The following is a 15,365-nucleotide window of genomic DNA, read 5'->3' on the forward strand; positions in this document are numbered from 1 at the left end:
CCCAACTCACTCAGGGAGTAATTGGAAACTAGCTTCCTATTGGAAACCCAGCGACCGTACCTTTCATGTGATGAAAATAGTCTTGCCCTGGCTGGTTTGGCTCAGCGGTTAGAGCTTCAACCCATAAACCAAAGAGTCGTGGGTTCAATTCTGGTCAAGGGTGCATACCTTGGTTAAAGTTCAGTCCCTGGACCTGGTCAAGGTTGTGCAGGAGGCAACCAATCGATGTGTCTCTCTCACATTGATGTTTCTCTCTCTTTTCCTCCCTCCCTCCCACTTTATCTGAAGATAAAGGAAAAGTATCCTCAGGTGAAGATTTAACAAAAAGAAAGAAAAAAAAAAGTCCTTATTTTGAGCCAGGCAATTACTTTTTAAAAAATAATAAACTATCTTTTTTGGAATCATTTTAAAGTTACAGAAAATTTTGAGAATAGTGGAGGGTTTCCATATACTCAGACTCAGTTTCTCTGATTATTACTATCTTACATCAGTATGGTACATTTCTCATAATAGATGAACCACTATCCACACATTGTTATTATCTGAAGTCCACACTTCATTTCATTTTGTTTACTTGTTACTTTTTCCTGCTCCACATTCCCACCCTGGATACCACATTATACTTATGTGGTCATGTCTCCATAGGCTCCTCTTGGCTGTGACAGTTCTCAGACTTTCCTTGTGTTTGATGACACAGACAGTTTTGTGGAGCTGATCAGGTAGCTTGTAAAATGTCCCTTGATTTGGGTTTGCCTGGTATTTTCCTTATGATCAGACTGGAGTGTTGGGTTTTGGGGAGAAAGACCCCCATAGGTGAAGTGTCATTCTCATGAACTCATATCAAGATGACTTAGGACTGTTGATGTTGACCTTGATTGTCTGCCTGAGAGTGTTTGTTAGGTATTATCCAGGTTTGCCCGCCCTCCCTTTCCATACTACCCACTTTGGAAGGTGGTCACTGTATGCAGCTCACACTTAAAGGATGAAATATCCTCCTCAAAACATCCGTATAGTTCCACCTCCTTGAAATAGCCATATATATATATATATATTACTTGGAATTCTTCTGCACAGGACACTTCCCCATTATTTAATTTGGCAACTACTTAAATACAAATGTATATACAATTACATTTATTCATTTGGCATTTACTTGTAATTATATGTGTTTTTTTTTTTTAATCCTCACCTGAGGGTATTTTTCCATTTTTTGTACAGATAGAATGGGAGGGAGAGAGAGGAAGGGAGAGAGAGAGAGAAACATCGATGTGAAGGGACACATCGAGTGGCTGCCACCTGCACGACCAACCAGGGCCGGGACAAACTGCAACTGAAGTACGTGCCCTTAGCGGGAACCGAACCCGGGTCTCTCCGGACCGCAGGCCGACACTCTAACCGCTGAGCCAAACTGGCCAGGGCTGTAATTATATGTTTTAAACTGTACATGAATGGATGTATACAGGCAGAGATGAAACGTGGATACGGTGTAAAATTTAAGAGACAAACACGGCAGAGGGAACACCCTCTCTGGCACCTTTCTCCCTAGCCATCCAGCTCCCCGGGAACTCGAGAGAGATCTTACCCATTTACAAACATGTATAAATATATTCTCCCCTCCCCCTCCGCCCCGCCTCCACCCCGTTTTGTACCCAGATGGTAACTTAGTAGAAACACTTGTTTGCCGCTTGGTTATTTTTATTATACTGTTAAAAATGTTTAGTGAGGTATCTGGGAGGTCGCCCCTCATCAGGCCGCTGGATGGAGCCCTCGGGACCTCCAGCCACGCCCCCCACCCCTGGATGCGGCGGGGTTCACAGCACACCACCGCTGCCAGCACATCCTGGCCGCGCGCCCGCGGCTCGAGTGGTCCAGCGCGGCGGGCGTGGGAAGAGCAGTCTCCGCGCCCCGCCCGCCTCTGTGACGTCCACGCCGGAACCTGGAATCCCGGCTCCGGGAGGAAAGGCCAGGAGGTGGCGGCGGAGACGGCGGCGGCAGCCGGAGCGGGTCTCCCGCGGCCTCTCCCGGGCGCGGAGTGCAGCCATGAGCGAGTCCGGGGCCAGTGGGTTCCCGCCCGGCGGGCCCAGCAGGCAGCCCTTGATGCATCCAGGTAGGGCGGGGGGATGGTGTTTCTAGCCGTCGGTGGGCACACGGCGTGCGCGAGCTTCCCGGAACGTGACGAGGGCCCAGCCTTCTCCCCACCTACCCGTCTTTGGGAAAAGCGATCTTTCTTATTCCTGTTCTCCCTCCTCCATCCCATCCTCACCCAGATAAGAGGCGCGCATGCCCCAGCAAAGGAGCACTACAATGGGAGTCTGGACCGTGGAGGCTTTGCCTTACAGCTGCTGGCTGAGGGATCCCAGGCTAGTCTCCAAATAGCCTTATCTGTTGAATGAAACGATTTTCAGATCCTTGCCAGTTCTAACATTCTGGCAGGAGGTGCCGGCCCCCAAACAGTTCAGGGTTTATAATTAGGTGGACTTGGAACGGAATTCTGCCTGTGCTGTTTACTGCTGTGTGATCTTTGGTAAGTGGCTTGCCTTCTCTGAGCCTCAGGTTCTTAAGCAGTAAAAATGGGAATAGGATGTTGGTGGGATTAGTTGAGAGAAAAACGTGTGAAGTGCCTAGTACAGAAAAAGCGCAATAAATGGTAACCAACCAAGCATTATAATGTTTGTTGTTGTTGTTGTTTGCTTGCTTCTTTATTCTTGGGTGAAAGTTGTGTCCTGCTCTGTGAGTTTTTACAAGTTATGTACAACCACCACTCAGTCAAGATAGACAAGTTGACAGCACTCAGGCAGGCTTCCTTGCAGCATTTGTATCACACATTTGCCTTTGACAAAACACAATACCGTACTCTGAGTTTTATCTGCAGTCTTCTCTAATTCAATTTGAGAACAGTGGTTTTGTTACAAGGATTTGCAGTAAAACGTAAATGTAGATTTGGTCATTAGTCCCTTATGATTGGATTGGTCTCAATATGAAGAAGAAGAAAAACGTAAGACATCCAGAAGGGACCCAAACCCTGGGAACTTGCTAAGGAATCAGAACTCAGACTGGGTTTGATGAGAATTCTTTCTAGCTCATTATTTATTTATTTACTTTTATCCTCACTGGAGGACATTTTTCCATTTATCTTCAGACAGAGTGGGAGGGGAGGGGAGAGAGAGAGAGAGAAACACACACCGATTGGTTGCCTCCTGCATGATCCCAACCAGGGCTGGGACCAAACTGCAACTGAGATTTGTGCCCTTGACCAGAATCGAATCCGCGACTCTTTAGTCATGGCCTGTGCTCTAACCATTGAGCCAAACTGATCAGGGCTCTAGCTCATTATTAATACTGCTGGCATCAACTCAGTTTTAACCTTTCAATAATGGCCATTCAAGGATTTTTTAAAGTTAGTTTCTGTTTATTGTCCTCTTATTTATAGTTAGCATAGTCAATCACATTTAAGATGCCAGTCATGGTTTCCTATACACAGGGTGTGAGATGAATCTTTTCTGGATCTTTATTGGGTGTTAAATGGTATTTTAAGCATCTTTTTATGAGTATAATAATTGGCCCTTCTAAAGTCTCCTCCACCCCTGGACAGATGATATTTTTTGACATTGTACCCATCAGTATGGGTGGAAGGCTAAAAAGGGACATGTTTAAAACTTTGTAGCACTTTGTAAACTGTTACACTTTATATTTATCATGGGAGTACAATTGGAGGTGGGCAGGAGACAAAGGGGATCTGGTTTACATAATGGGCCTTGTGCCTCTTTCTGAATGATAAAACAAATCATACCACTCCCCTTCAAAATTAAAACTTTCCAGTGGCTTCCCACTGCTGAGTATAAACTCCAGACTTTTCTGTGGTGGCCAACAAGGCCTGGTGATTTGACACCAGCCCCCTCTCCAGGCCCTCATCACCCTTAACCCATCCTGCTCCAGCTACATTGGCTACATTCCCATTCCTTCAACATATTAAGATTATTTCTGCCTCAGAGCCTTTGCATCTACTGTTTTCTTTGCCTCGACTACATTTCTCTTTGCTCTTTGTATGGTGCCCTCCTCCTCCTCCTAGAGAGGCAGACCTCTGGAGTCATCTTGTCTGAAGAATTACTCCCATCTTGCTTTCCTGACTTCATTACCTTGCTTATTCCTTCAAAGCACTTACCATTATCTGAAGTCATCTAATTTGATTGTTTCCGTTTTTATTAGCTGTCTTTCCTTCTAGAATATGGGTGCCGTGATAAGCAGAGGCTTTGTCTTGTTCTGTTAGGACCTAGAACAGTGTCTGGCACATAATAGATGCTAAATAGTGATGAATTAATAAAGAGAGGGAGGGAGGGTACTCACAGCTACACTGGCAGCTATACTGTAGTGGTTGCAAGTCTACACTCCGATTCCCGGATGCAAATCCTCATTTTCCCATTTACTGGATTTGTCTTTGAGCAAGGCACTTAACTGCTTGGCACCTCCGTTTCCTTGTACATCAAATATAGGCAATGATAGTACCTACTTCAGGGTTTGTTATAAGAATTAAGAGAGTTGACTTATATAAAGAACTTAATGTTTGTATTCATTATCTATGCTGTGTTACAAATTATCCCAAAACTTAATGGATTACAACAATAATACTCCTTATCTTATCATTTCTGATGGTCAGGACTTTGGGAGTGACCTGTCTAAGTGGTTCTGGCTCAGGGTCTCTCTTGAGGTGGCAGTCATGGTGTCAGCCAGGAATGCAGTCATCTGAAGGCGTGCCTGTGGCTGGAACATTCCTTCCAAGATTACTTGCTCACATTGATGGGGAACTGACACTGGCTGTTGGCAGGAGACCTCAGTGCCTTTCCACATGGACCTTCCAGGGGACTGCTGAGTATCATCATGACACGGAGACTGGCTTCCCCCAGAGCGAAAGCTGTAATGCCTTTATGATCTGGTGTCGGAAATCACGCTGTGGTATTTCTGCAGTGTTTCATTGGTCACGTGGGGCAGCCCCGTTCAGTGTGGAAGGAGCCGATATACAGGCGTGATGTCAGGATACTGGGGGAGAGAGGGGTCAGCGGGGCCCATCCTGGAGACTGGCTGCCATGGGACCATGGGAGTGTTAACTGTTGTTGTTAATGAACGTCTCTGCCTCCTCTACTAGATGGTAAACTCCAGAAGGACGGGGCTGGGCCTGTTTGGCTCACCATTGCCCCCATACTTAGCAGTGTTTGGTACATAGTAGGCCTTCAGTGAATATTAGTTGAGGGGTGCCCTTTGTGGTGTGGTCCCTGTCTTAGCTCCCATATCTCCCCCACATCCTCCTGATGGTCTGCAAGTTGCTTCTTGAGCCTTATAAGCTCCTTCCATTCTGTCTCCCATGGGGGCCATTACCTTACTTCTTCTACTTCTTTTAATCCTCACCCGAGGATATGTTTATTGATCTTAGAGAGGAAGGCGGGGTTGGGGGTGGGGGTGGGGGGGTGGGGGGGTGAATCAATCAGTTGCAGGGATCAAACCTGCAACCTAGGTATGTGCCCTGACAAAATTGGATCCTGGCCTCACCCTGTGAAAGTATCCATTGAACTGTATTCTCAATTCTCTCGAGTTGTAACCTTTTTGGTGTACAGGACAATGCTCCAACCAACTGAGCCACCCTGCTGGGGCTACCTTACTTTTTTTTTGTTAGTCCACACCTGGGGATATTTTTTTCCATTGCTTTTTAGAAAAAGTGGAAGGGAGGGAGGAAGGGGGAAAGAAACATCGATGTGAGAGAGAGACATCAATTGGTTGCCTCCTGCATGTGCCCTGACCAGGGCCGGGTAGCAAACCTGCAACCCAGGTACATGCCTTTGACTGGGAATTGAACCTGTGACCCTTTGATCCGTAGGCCGACACTGTAACCACTGAGCCACACTGGGCTACCTTACTTCTTTATAGGACATGCTGCTCTTCTCTTCTTCCAGTCTGGTGTTGTTTCCCCCCAGAAGCCTTCCCTGATTACCTCTTCTCCCACAGGCTGGACTCTGTGCCCATACAGATCCTGGCCTCACCCTGTGAAAGTATCCATTGAACTGTATTCTCAATTCTCTCGAGTTGTTTTGTTTTTAAGAATAAGCATGGGCCCTTGCCGGTTTGGCTCAGTGGTTAGAACGTCGGCCCGTGGACCAGAGAGTCCTGGGTTCGGTTCTCGCTAAGGGCACGTACGTCGGTTGTAGTTTGGCCCCAGCCCCGGTTGGGGTCGTGTGGGTGGCAACCAGTCGATGTGTCTGTCTCACATTGATGTTTCTCTCTCTCTCTTCCTCCCTCTCTCCCTCCCACTCTATCTGAAGATTAATGCAAAAATGTCCTCGGGTGAGGATAAAACAAAAGAATAGGGATGGGGTTCAGACACTGACCTACCCTCTTATAAGCCTTGTGGCCTTGAGCAACTTACTTCCTTTTCTGAGCCTCAGTTTCCCTATCTACAAAGTGGAGGTTCTGGTAGGAGTAGAAGGTGGAGGACCACCTTGATCCAGGGCCCCTAGAGAGGATTATCATCTGAACTGGTCCTTGCCTACCTCTCCAGCCCCCATGCCTGCTGCCTCCCCTTGTCGCCTAGGCCCCAGCCATGCCCTAGTCCCTCCCCGTGCTTCCCCCTCATGTCTTTGCAGTCGCTGTTCCCTCTGCCTGACACACCTGTCACCCTGCTCTTTCTCTGGCCAGCTCCTCACACTCCTGATCTCAACTTGAATGTCACCTCCTCCAAGAGGCACAGACCCCACCGGGAGACACTTTGCCCACCCCTGGGCCCTTCGGATCCATGGTGCCTGGCATGTTCTTTGTTGGATAGAATGACTCTGCTTGGCTTTTCCCCTTTGCCAAATGTGTTTGATATTGCAGTCACTGAGTACTTCATACCAGGTCATCCTCAGCTAACATGTGCGCAGTGACTATTTTTCTAATTGAAATATGATTCACATAACAGACTCAGCCATTTGAAAGGGTACAGTTCAGCGGCATTTAGTACATTTGAATTGTTGGGTAGCCATCACTTCTGTCTAGTTTCAAAATATTTTCATCACCACAAAGAAGACCCTGTGCCCAGTAAGCCCTGTTTCCTTTCCCCCGAGCCCCTGGCTACCACCAGTCTGCTTTCTGTCCCTTTGGATTTACCTATTCTGGACATTTCATGTAAATGAAATCATATAATATGTGGCCTTTTATGTTTTTATTTTTTTCTTTATTGATTTTAGAGAGAGAGAAAGGGAGAGGTAGGGAGAGATAGAAACATCGATGAGAGAGAACATCGATTGGCCACCTCCTGCATGCCCCCCACTGGGGGTCTGGCCCACAACCTGGGCATGTGCCCTGACCGGGAATCAAACCGGCGACCTCTTGGTGCATAGGTCGATGCTCAACCACTGAGCCACACCAGCCGGACTTGTTTTGTTTTTAAAGATAAATGAAGAGAACCTCTGGTGGTCATTTTTATGGGGCCGCCTGGCCTAGGTGTGAATTCTAACTAGGCCAGTTATCAGCTGTGTGACCTTGAGCATATCCTGTTACCTCTCTGAGCCTCAGTTTCCTTATCTGTAAAGTTGGGATAATCATGCTCCCTCGGCTAGGGTCACTAAGAGGATGTAAGGAGATTAGCATGTCAAGAATCTTGCAGCACACGGGCAGGTGCTATGCACTTGAGTGGTAGCTGTTGGCGTTATTATTATTTGGGTCTTCTCTAGCCCTAATGTTATGATTGATGACTGTGTGTGCTGTGTGCCTGGAGATATGCTATTGGATGTTTATAGAGTTAAACGACTATTCTTTGGGCTGTTTTAGTCCAGCAGAGTGTATTAAACTTCAAGTGACCATTTGACCTGCAGTGTTTATTTCTTTTCCCCTTATCTGCTAAGCCCATTCATTCAGGTCATTCATCAGCCGTAAAGGTGTCCCAGAGGGCGGGACCTTCTGTAGGTCTGGGACAGCTGCAGATTGCACAGCCCATCTTCAGGCTGCAATGCTTCTCTGGTGAGCCAGCCATCTGGCTTATTTTTTCCTCTCTGTCTGGAAGAGGCTGAATTCTGCCCAGCAACTCAGGCCCAGATTAGGCCCAGAGGCCGTCAATGGCTTTGTTTTGTTTTGTTTTTGTTTCTTTTAGGAAGTGGAGAATTTAGAGGGATAAAAGGGGGAAATGACTTTTCGGTGTTGTGACCTGTGTTGTAATCTGGTTGCTTTTTAAAGGAGCATTGTTTGAGTGTGGGACCCACCCAGACCTTCCCCCTTCACCCACTGGAAGGAGAAGGAAGGGAGCCGACCATGAGCCTTAACCGTGCACCAGGGGTGGGGTCTGGTGGTGAAAGAGTCTGGCCAGGGACCCGCTTTCACAAAGCAGGGGAGACACCCACTGAACAGATAAAAACAAAAATAGGGTAGCTACATGCCTGGCCAGTGTGGCTCAGTGGATTGAGCGTCATTCCGTGGACGGAGAGGTCCCGGTTCCATTCCTGGTCAGGGCACATGCCTGGATTTCGGGCTCGATCCCCAGTAGGGGGCATGCAGGAGGCAGCTGATTGATGTTTCTCTCTCTCTCTAAAAAAAAAAAAATCAATCAAAACATTAAAAAAAATAGGGTAGCTACAGCTAACCAGAACTGCTGGGAAGGAAACAAACAGGTGATGGGATAGAGAGGGAGGAGGGGGGACCTGCTTGGATGGGTGGTCGGGAAGGCCTCTCTGAGGAGGGGACCTCTGAGCCGAGGCAGAGGATGTAAAGGAGTCAGTGCAGGTGACTTTCTGGAGTGCAGGTGGAAAGCGCGTTCAGAGAGAGGTACAGGAAGAGCAGAGGGCTGGAGTGGGCGTGACCTTGGTGTGTTTGAGGAGGCCCCCAGCTGCAGCTTAGAGGAGGAGATGGGGTGATGGGATGAGGTCAGGCCAGCAGGAACCCGTCCCTGAGGACCCAGTAGACCCAGGTCAGCAGTTCGATTTTGGTTTCAAATGTGTAACGTTCTTTTTTTTTTTTTATCCTCACCCAAGGACATTCTTCCATTTTTTGTACAGATAGAGTGGGAGGGAGAGAGAGGAAGAGAGAGAGAGAGAGAGAAACATCGACGTGAAGGGACACATCGAGTGGCTGCCACCCGCACGACCAACCGGGGCCAGGGACAAACTGCAACCGAGGTACGTGCCCTTAGCGGGAACCGAACCCAGGTCTCTCTAGACCGCAGGCCGACGCTCTAACCGCTGAACCAAACCGGCCAGGGCTCAAATGTGTAACGTTCTTGAATTCCTTATAGCAACTCAATGAAGTAGGTGTTATTTGTCCATTTTATCCCTGTGGAAACCGAGGCTCTGAGAAGTTACCTGACAACCTCCTGAAACAGAAGGACATTCTCTTGTGACTCTAGAGCCAGTGCATCCATGGATTCATGCGACAAATACTTATTCGAGCACCTGTCATGTGCCAGGCCCCACACTAAGCGCTGGGGTGTCAGAGTAAGACTTGCTAACAAGGGGGGTGTCAGAGTAGACTTGCTAACAAGGGTTCAGACCTTAGGTCAGCCTGGGCAAAGTTCTTATTTTCTCTGAACTTTCCACATAGCAAAATCACTGATATGTGAAGTCATTGTAAGAATCACAGGAGGTAAGCATGTAAAGAGTTTGGCATAATCCACAGCACATGGTAATACTAGTTGTCATGTATTGTCACTTCCAGGAACTTTGAAAATCTCTTTTAGAGAGGTCCTGGCCAAGGAGGATAAACATGCCACAGAAGGAGTAAATTGGTTCATAGCAACATGATCCCCCACTGCAAATATACTGTAATTCTTCACGTACATGAAGTTCATCAGTAAATCATGTCAACTGATGGTCATTGGCTCCAGTTCAACACCAACAGGAATCCTCTATTTGGGGTGTGGTGAAGAAGGAAACTTTAATCAGTGCAAAACAGCTCAACTGTGATACAGCACAGCTGTGAAAATAGCACAGCTGTGAGGCAGTCCTAGGGCCAGGTGGCCCTTGGGCCAAGCCCCTATCTGGCTGGACAGCTGTGCTCTGCTCCTCGCTGGTGGTCTTTGCACTAGGCTGGTCTGCTCCAAACTGGTCTGCTTCACTGTGCTTTGGTCTAAGCTGGCCTGCTCCGCCCCGCTTTGCTCTGGTGAGATACATTCATTGTTTCCGCGCAGCCAGGGAAACACACTCTTCAATGTTTAGTGGAAAGAAAAAGTGTGCTCTCTGAGCCAGAGGGGAGCTGGCTTATATGGACAGCAGTCCCCAACCCTGGCCCCTGATTGGTCTGTCCTCTGGCAAATGAGGACTCCCAATTTTCACAGTTTGATTGGTCCAAAAGGCTCTGTCCTGATTGGTTAAAATAGAGCCTCTCTGATGGGTTGGAGCTGCACATCTCCAATGGATGGGGAAAACCTCAGTCCTGTTGGTTGAAATAAGATTGCAGGGACTGCTTTATAAGGCCTGGTTCAGATGGTGGAAATGAAGTGCAGACAGACAGTGAAGTGCAGAGGCGGGCAGTTTAGTGCAGTTTGCATGAGAGGTCCTGTGTAGAAACAGCTGGGCTCCTACGTTTGTTTTGTCTTCTGTTTTGTTTTTGTTTTTTCCAATTTGAGCCCAGTTAGTCCCCAGGAGTCCTTCTCAGTAGATGTCTTCTTTTTTAGGGCTCACAATAACTACAGTCAGCTCATGAGTAAGTAACTACTCGTGTATAGCACAGGGTTCAGGGACTGCTCTAAGCCAGAGCTCTGCAAAGTACAGCCCACAGGCCAGATCCAGGCCGCCACCTGTATTTATGAATAAAGTTTTATTAGAACACAGTTATGCCCATTTATTTATGGATTGTGATTGCTTTCCTGCTACATCAGAGTTGAGTCGTTGTGGCAAAGACCGTGTGGTAAGGAGTGTTTGCTGTCTGGCCCTTTACAGAAAAGGTTTCCCGACCTGTTTTCTAAGCATTTTATATAGCCTGGCTGTCTAAGCCTCAGGATGGCTGTGCAGGGCGGGGCTCTGCCCCTATTTAACATGTGGGAAACTGAGGGCACAGAATGGGTAAGAAACTTGCCAGGTCACACAGGTGGCAAGGAGCTGGCATTTGAGTCCAGGCAGCGGGCTTTGGAGGCTATGCTCTTAACCACTCTGTGATGTTACCTCCTCAAATAGACAGAATCAAAGTTACCCCTCCATCGACAGCCCACCGGATGCTCCGCTGGCTTGAAAACCAGGAGACCTGGGTCCTGGGCCCAGCCTGGCTCTGATCACCCAGTTAGTCACTGCTCCTGTGAGCTGATTGCTCATCTATTTATAAAGCCTTGAACCCAGCAGTCTCCAGGCCCCACCCAGGTGCCAGGTGCCGTGATTCATGCAGGTCCACCCAGCCCCGAAGTTCTGAAATCTGGCAGATAGAGGAGGCTCCCAAAGTTCCTGGCTCCTCCCCTCTCAGACTAGGCTTTGGGCTCCTGTGAATGAGGCCCCTCTACACTGTTCAACACACGTGTGGCTATGGAGATGTAAATGTAATGAATGATAAAATGAAAAATTCTTTTCCTCAGTCTCATCAACCACATTTCAGTTGCTCAATAGCCTCGTGTGGCTAGTAGTTACCCTGTTGGACAGTGCAGATATAGAACATTTCCACCATTGCAGAGGGACAGTGCAGCCTGACACACAATGCCCTGGCATGGGACATAGCCATGCCAGCTGAGCAGCTCAAGGACAGAAATAGCCACGGGACTGGCCAGAGAGATCCCGTTACATCTGAGTTAGATCATGTCATTCCTCTGCTCAAAACCCCTCATGGTTTCCACCTTACCTAAGTAAAAGCCATGGCCTCACCTTGGCCCATAGGTCCTGGTGGCCTTGACCTCCTGCTACAATACTCCCTTCCCAGCTAACTCTTCTCCAGCCACACTGGCCTCCTTCCTGTTCCTCAAGCTGGTGGGCATGGTCCTGCCTCAGGGCCTTTGCACTTGCTCTTCTCCCAACTAACTATGTGGTTCTTTCTCTTCCTTCAAGCTTTGCTCAAACCCATCCTTGCCTTGTTTTTCTCCACACACTCACTGCTACCTGATATATATTTCTCTTTCTTGTTTACTGTCTCCTCTAGCTAGAATGTAAGTCCCATAAAGGCAGGGGAACCCATGAGTCATATTCAGGGCTGTGTTCCAGTCCTAGAACAGTGCTTGGCACATAGCAGTTGCTCAGTAAATGCTTTCGAGTATGTGAATGAACAGGTGGACGGGTGGGTAGCCTTTCCAAGGGTAGGGCAGTGACGAGTCTCTGGCTTCAGAGGTTTTTGAGCACTTGGTGGAGATGTCAGCAGCTTTAACTAGAGTTCCTGGACTGTGAGCCCCTGGTTAAGACTCTTAGGTAGCTGTGAGCACAAATGACTCAGGTATCCTACCTCTGGTTAGCATCCAAAATAAAAACAATGCCAAACCATAGAATATAAGTAGAAAGAAGTCCAGAATGTTCTAAACTTGATGTCCACATTCCTTTTGTAATAATATCAAACTGGGTTAGCACGAGCCATTTGATATTTCTTGAGCAATAATAGTAAAGCACATTTCTAATTGGGTTGGTTTGTGTAAAGTACTTGAAATAGAAAAAATGTAATATATGGTCAATATGTTAATATTTTTGCCAGCATTTCTTTCCTCCTTTAAAATTTTATTTTCTATTTTTTTAATCCTCGCCAGAGGATACTCTTTCATTTATCTTCAGATAGAGTGGGAGGGAGAGAAAGAGAGAGAAACATTGACGTGAGAGAGACACATCCATTAGTTGCCTCCTGCACTACCCCCACCAGGGCTGGGGACTGAACTGCAACTGAGGTACGTGCCCTTGACCGAAATTGAACCCACAACTGTTTGGTCCACGGGCTCTCGCTCTAACCACTGAGTCAAACTGGCCAGGGCAAAAACTTTTTAATTGTGAAAAAAATATATCATCCATATAGAAAAAATAATGTTAAAGGCTTACATTCCTTAAATATTTTTCTAATTTTTTGGTGCCCCTGCTTTGCTGGTATGCTTAGCACATACTCTGATCTGTCTGGTGGGTAATCCTGTATCCCCAGCACCAAATTCATTCATTCATGATTCATTCATTCAGAGGTCCGTGCCCTCATGGAGGTTACAGAATAATGGGGGAGGGAGAGGGTCAGAGACAACATACAAGTAGACAATTAGGACAGGGTATGGGATAATGTTAGGGATGTGTGCAGTGGGGTGGGCACTTAGGAGATACGTACTGGTTGAAGAAGTGAGTGACAGCTCATCAAGGCAGGAAGTGAGTCTGCAAACCTTCATCCTCTCCCGAGTCCCAGCGCCCAGCCCTGAGTTCCATGCAGAGAGGGGCTCCATGCAACCAAACTAATTCCCACAGCACCTTGCAAGAGGCCAGGACTGGATAACCCAGAAGGTCCCATCTCATCCGGAGTTTCCACATTGACTGGTTGCCTCCCACATGACCCCACCAGGGCCGGGGATGAACCGCAACCAAGGTACGTGCCCTTGACCGGAATCAGACCCGTAACTCTTTGGTCCGAGGGCCGATGCTCTAACCGCTGAGCAAAACCAGTTAGCACTAAAGAGACATTCTTACTATCTTTGGGGATGAGAAAACTGTGGCTCAGAGAGGTGTGACGTGACCTGCCCCTGTCAGGAATCTGCCGGACATCAAAGCCTTGGGAAGCTGCCATCTTTCTGGGCCTCGGCCTCCTGTTGCAAAGCCAGGACCCTTTGCTGCCTGCCTCTGCAGGTTGGCACGAGAAACCAGATGCTGTCATGCTTTGAAAAGTTCTTAATGAAAACGAGAGGAGGTGGATCATAGTTATAAAAATAATGATGCCCGTGTTCAAAGGTATGGTTGTGAAATTTTTTTTTAATTTGAAGATGGAGAACTTCCCTTAATGTCTGAAAAGGAAAAATCATTCCTCTTCAATGATGGCCATTTTTAAAAGCTAGTTTTCCACCAGGGACTGTTGTTATTAATGTGAATAGCACATATGTTTCCTGTGGACCGTGTGCGAGAACAATCAAATCATTACTTTAATTGATATGGCATTTTAGTAATGATGGAACACTTTCAGATCCATGGCCCATCGACTTGTTTCCTGGCGTCCACAGCTTTGGCATCTAACGATCCTGATAGGGTCCTAGTTCCAACACTTAATAGCTGTGTGAGTGGGAAAGGCACTGAACTTCTCCAAGCCTCAGTTTTTTCATCTGCAAAATGGGATAATTCTGTTCAAAGGGTAGTTCAGAGTATGAAGTGTGGTGATACGTATTGAATACCTCAAATAGCCTATTACAGGTAAGTGCTCAATGAATCCTAGGCAGTAACTCTGTCCTCACAATCACGTCGATGAGGTCCATGGGGTCACATCCCCAGTTCTGGAGATGAGAAATAGACGACTCAGAGACGGTCATTGTCTTGTCTGGGGTGGCCTGGCTGGTGGGTGACAAGCCGACACAGGCTCCAGCTCTAGTGCTTTGTCCCTGACCCCACAGCTGCTGAATATTCAATAGGTCAGGCCGCTCCATATTTAAAGACCTTTGTTCATGGTTAATAACAGCCCTTTGTTGCCCCGCAGAGGAAGGAGTGGCCTCCAGCCTGGACTGGGACTCTCCAGCCTCCAGGACCCACCCGCCACTCCTCTGATTTACTTTAGGGAGCCACCATTACTAATCAGAAGTGTGTCATATCTCCAAGATGTGCTGGGGCAGGGACAGGGAAGCTCTGGGGAGACTGGCAGGCTTGCACTTGGCGGCTGGCCGGGCTCCAGAAGCGTGGCTGTGTGTCATCTGCAGAGGGACAGCTGTTCCACTGTGTCTGCACAAGCCCATCCGAGAGGCGAAGATTACAGCTCTGCACCGTCAGACTCCAGCTCAGAGCGAGGCGTTGGCTGGCTCCCTCCTCCCCAGCTCTCCCTCTGCCCCTGCCCAGGAGCCCCTCCTTGTCCCGTTAGCTGTGTGGACCTGTGTGGAGTCCACTGCGTGCCAGGCACTGGACTGAACACTATATGATCACTTAAAAAATTTTTTTTCTTTATTGATTTTAGAGATAGAGGAAGGGAGAGGGAGAGAGAGATAGAAACATCAATGAGAGAGAACATCGATTGGCCGCCTCCTGTGTGCCCCCCACTGGGGATCGGGCCCACAACCTGGGCATGTGTCCTGACCGGGAATCGAACCTGCAAGCTCCTGGTGCATGGGTCGATGCTCAACCACTGAGCCACACCGGCTAGACTCTATATGCACTCTTAATGCTCGTAAGTGGGTTCCGTCCTTGGCCTCACAGCCTCCAGAGTGATCCTTTAAAATCAGTCAGATTATGACATGCTTCGGCCCATAGCTCTCAATGGTTTCCCATCTGCCACATCCAAGGTCACAGCACAGCCCA

General features: G+C 47.9%; 1 protein-coding gene across 1 annotated transcript in view; it reads left to right on the plus strand.

Annotated features, from left to right (window-relative positions):
* Positions 1–1,979: 1,979 nt before the first annotated feature.
* TMC7 (transmembrane channel like 7) overlaps positions 1,980–15,365 on the plus strand; it is a 50,034-nt gene continuing 36,648 nt past the window's right edge. Inside the window, exon 1 of the mRNA XM_036280162.1 lies at positions 1,980–2,107. Coding sequence (XP_036136055.1) covers positions 2,041–2,107 — 67 coding nt within the window. The 5' untranslated portion in view covers positions 1,980–2,040. The remainder of the gene's footprint in view (positions 2,108–15,365) is intronic.

The sequence above is a fragment of the Molossus molossus genome, unplaced genomic scaffold (assembly GCF_014108415.1).
Source record: "Molossus molossus isolate mMolMol1 unplaced genomic scaffold, mMolMol1.p scaffold_m16_p_3, whole genome shotgun sequence".
Lineage (NCBI taxonomy): Eukaryota > Metazoa > Chordata > Mammalia > Chiroptera > Molossidae > Molossus > Molossus molossus.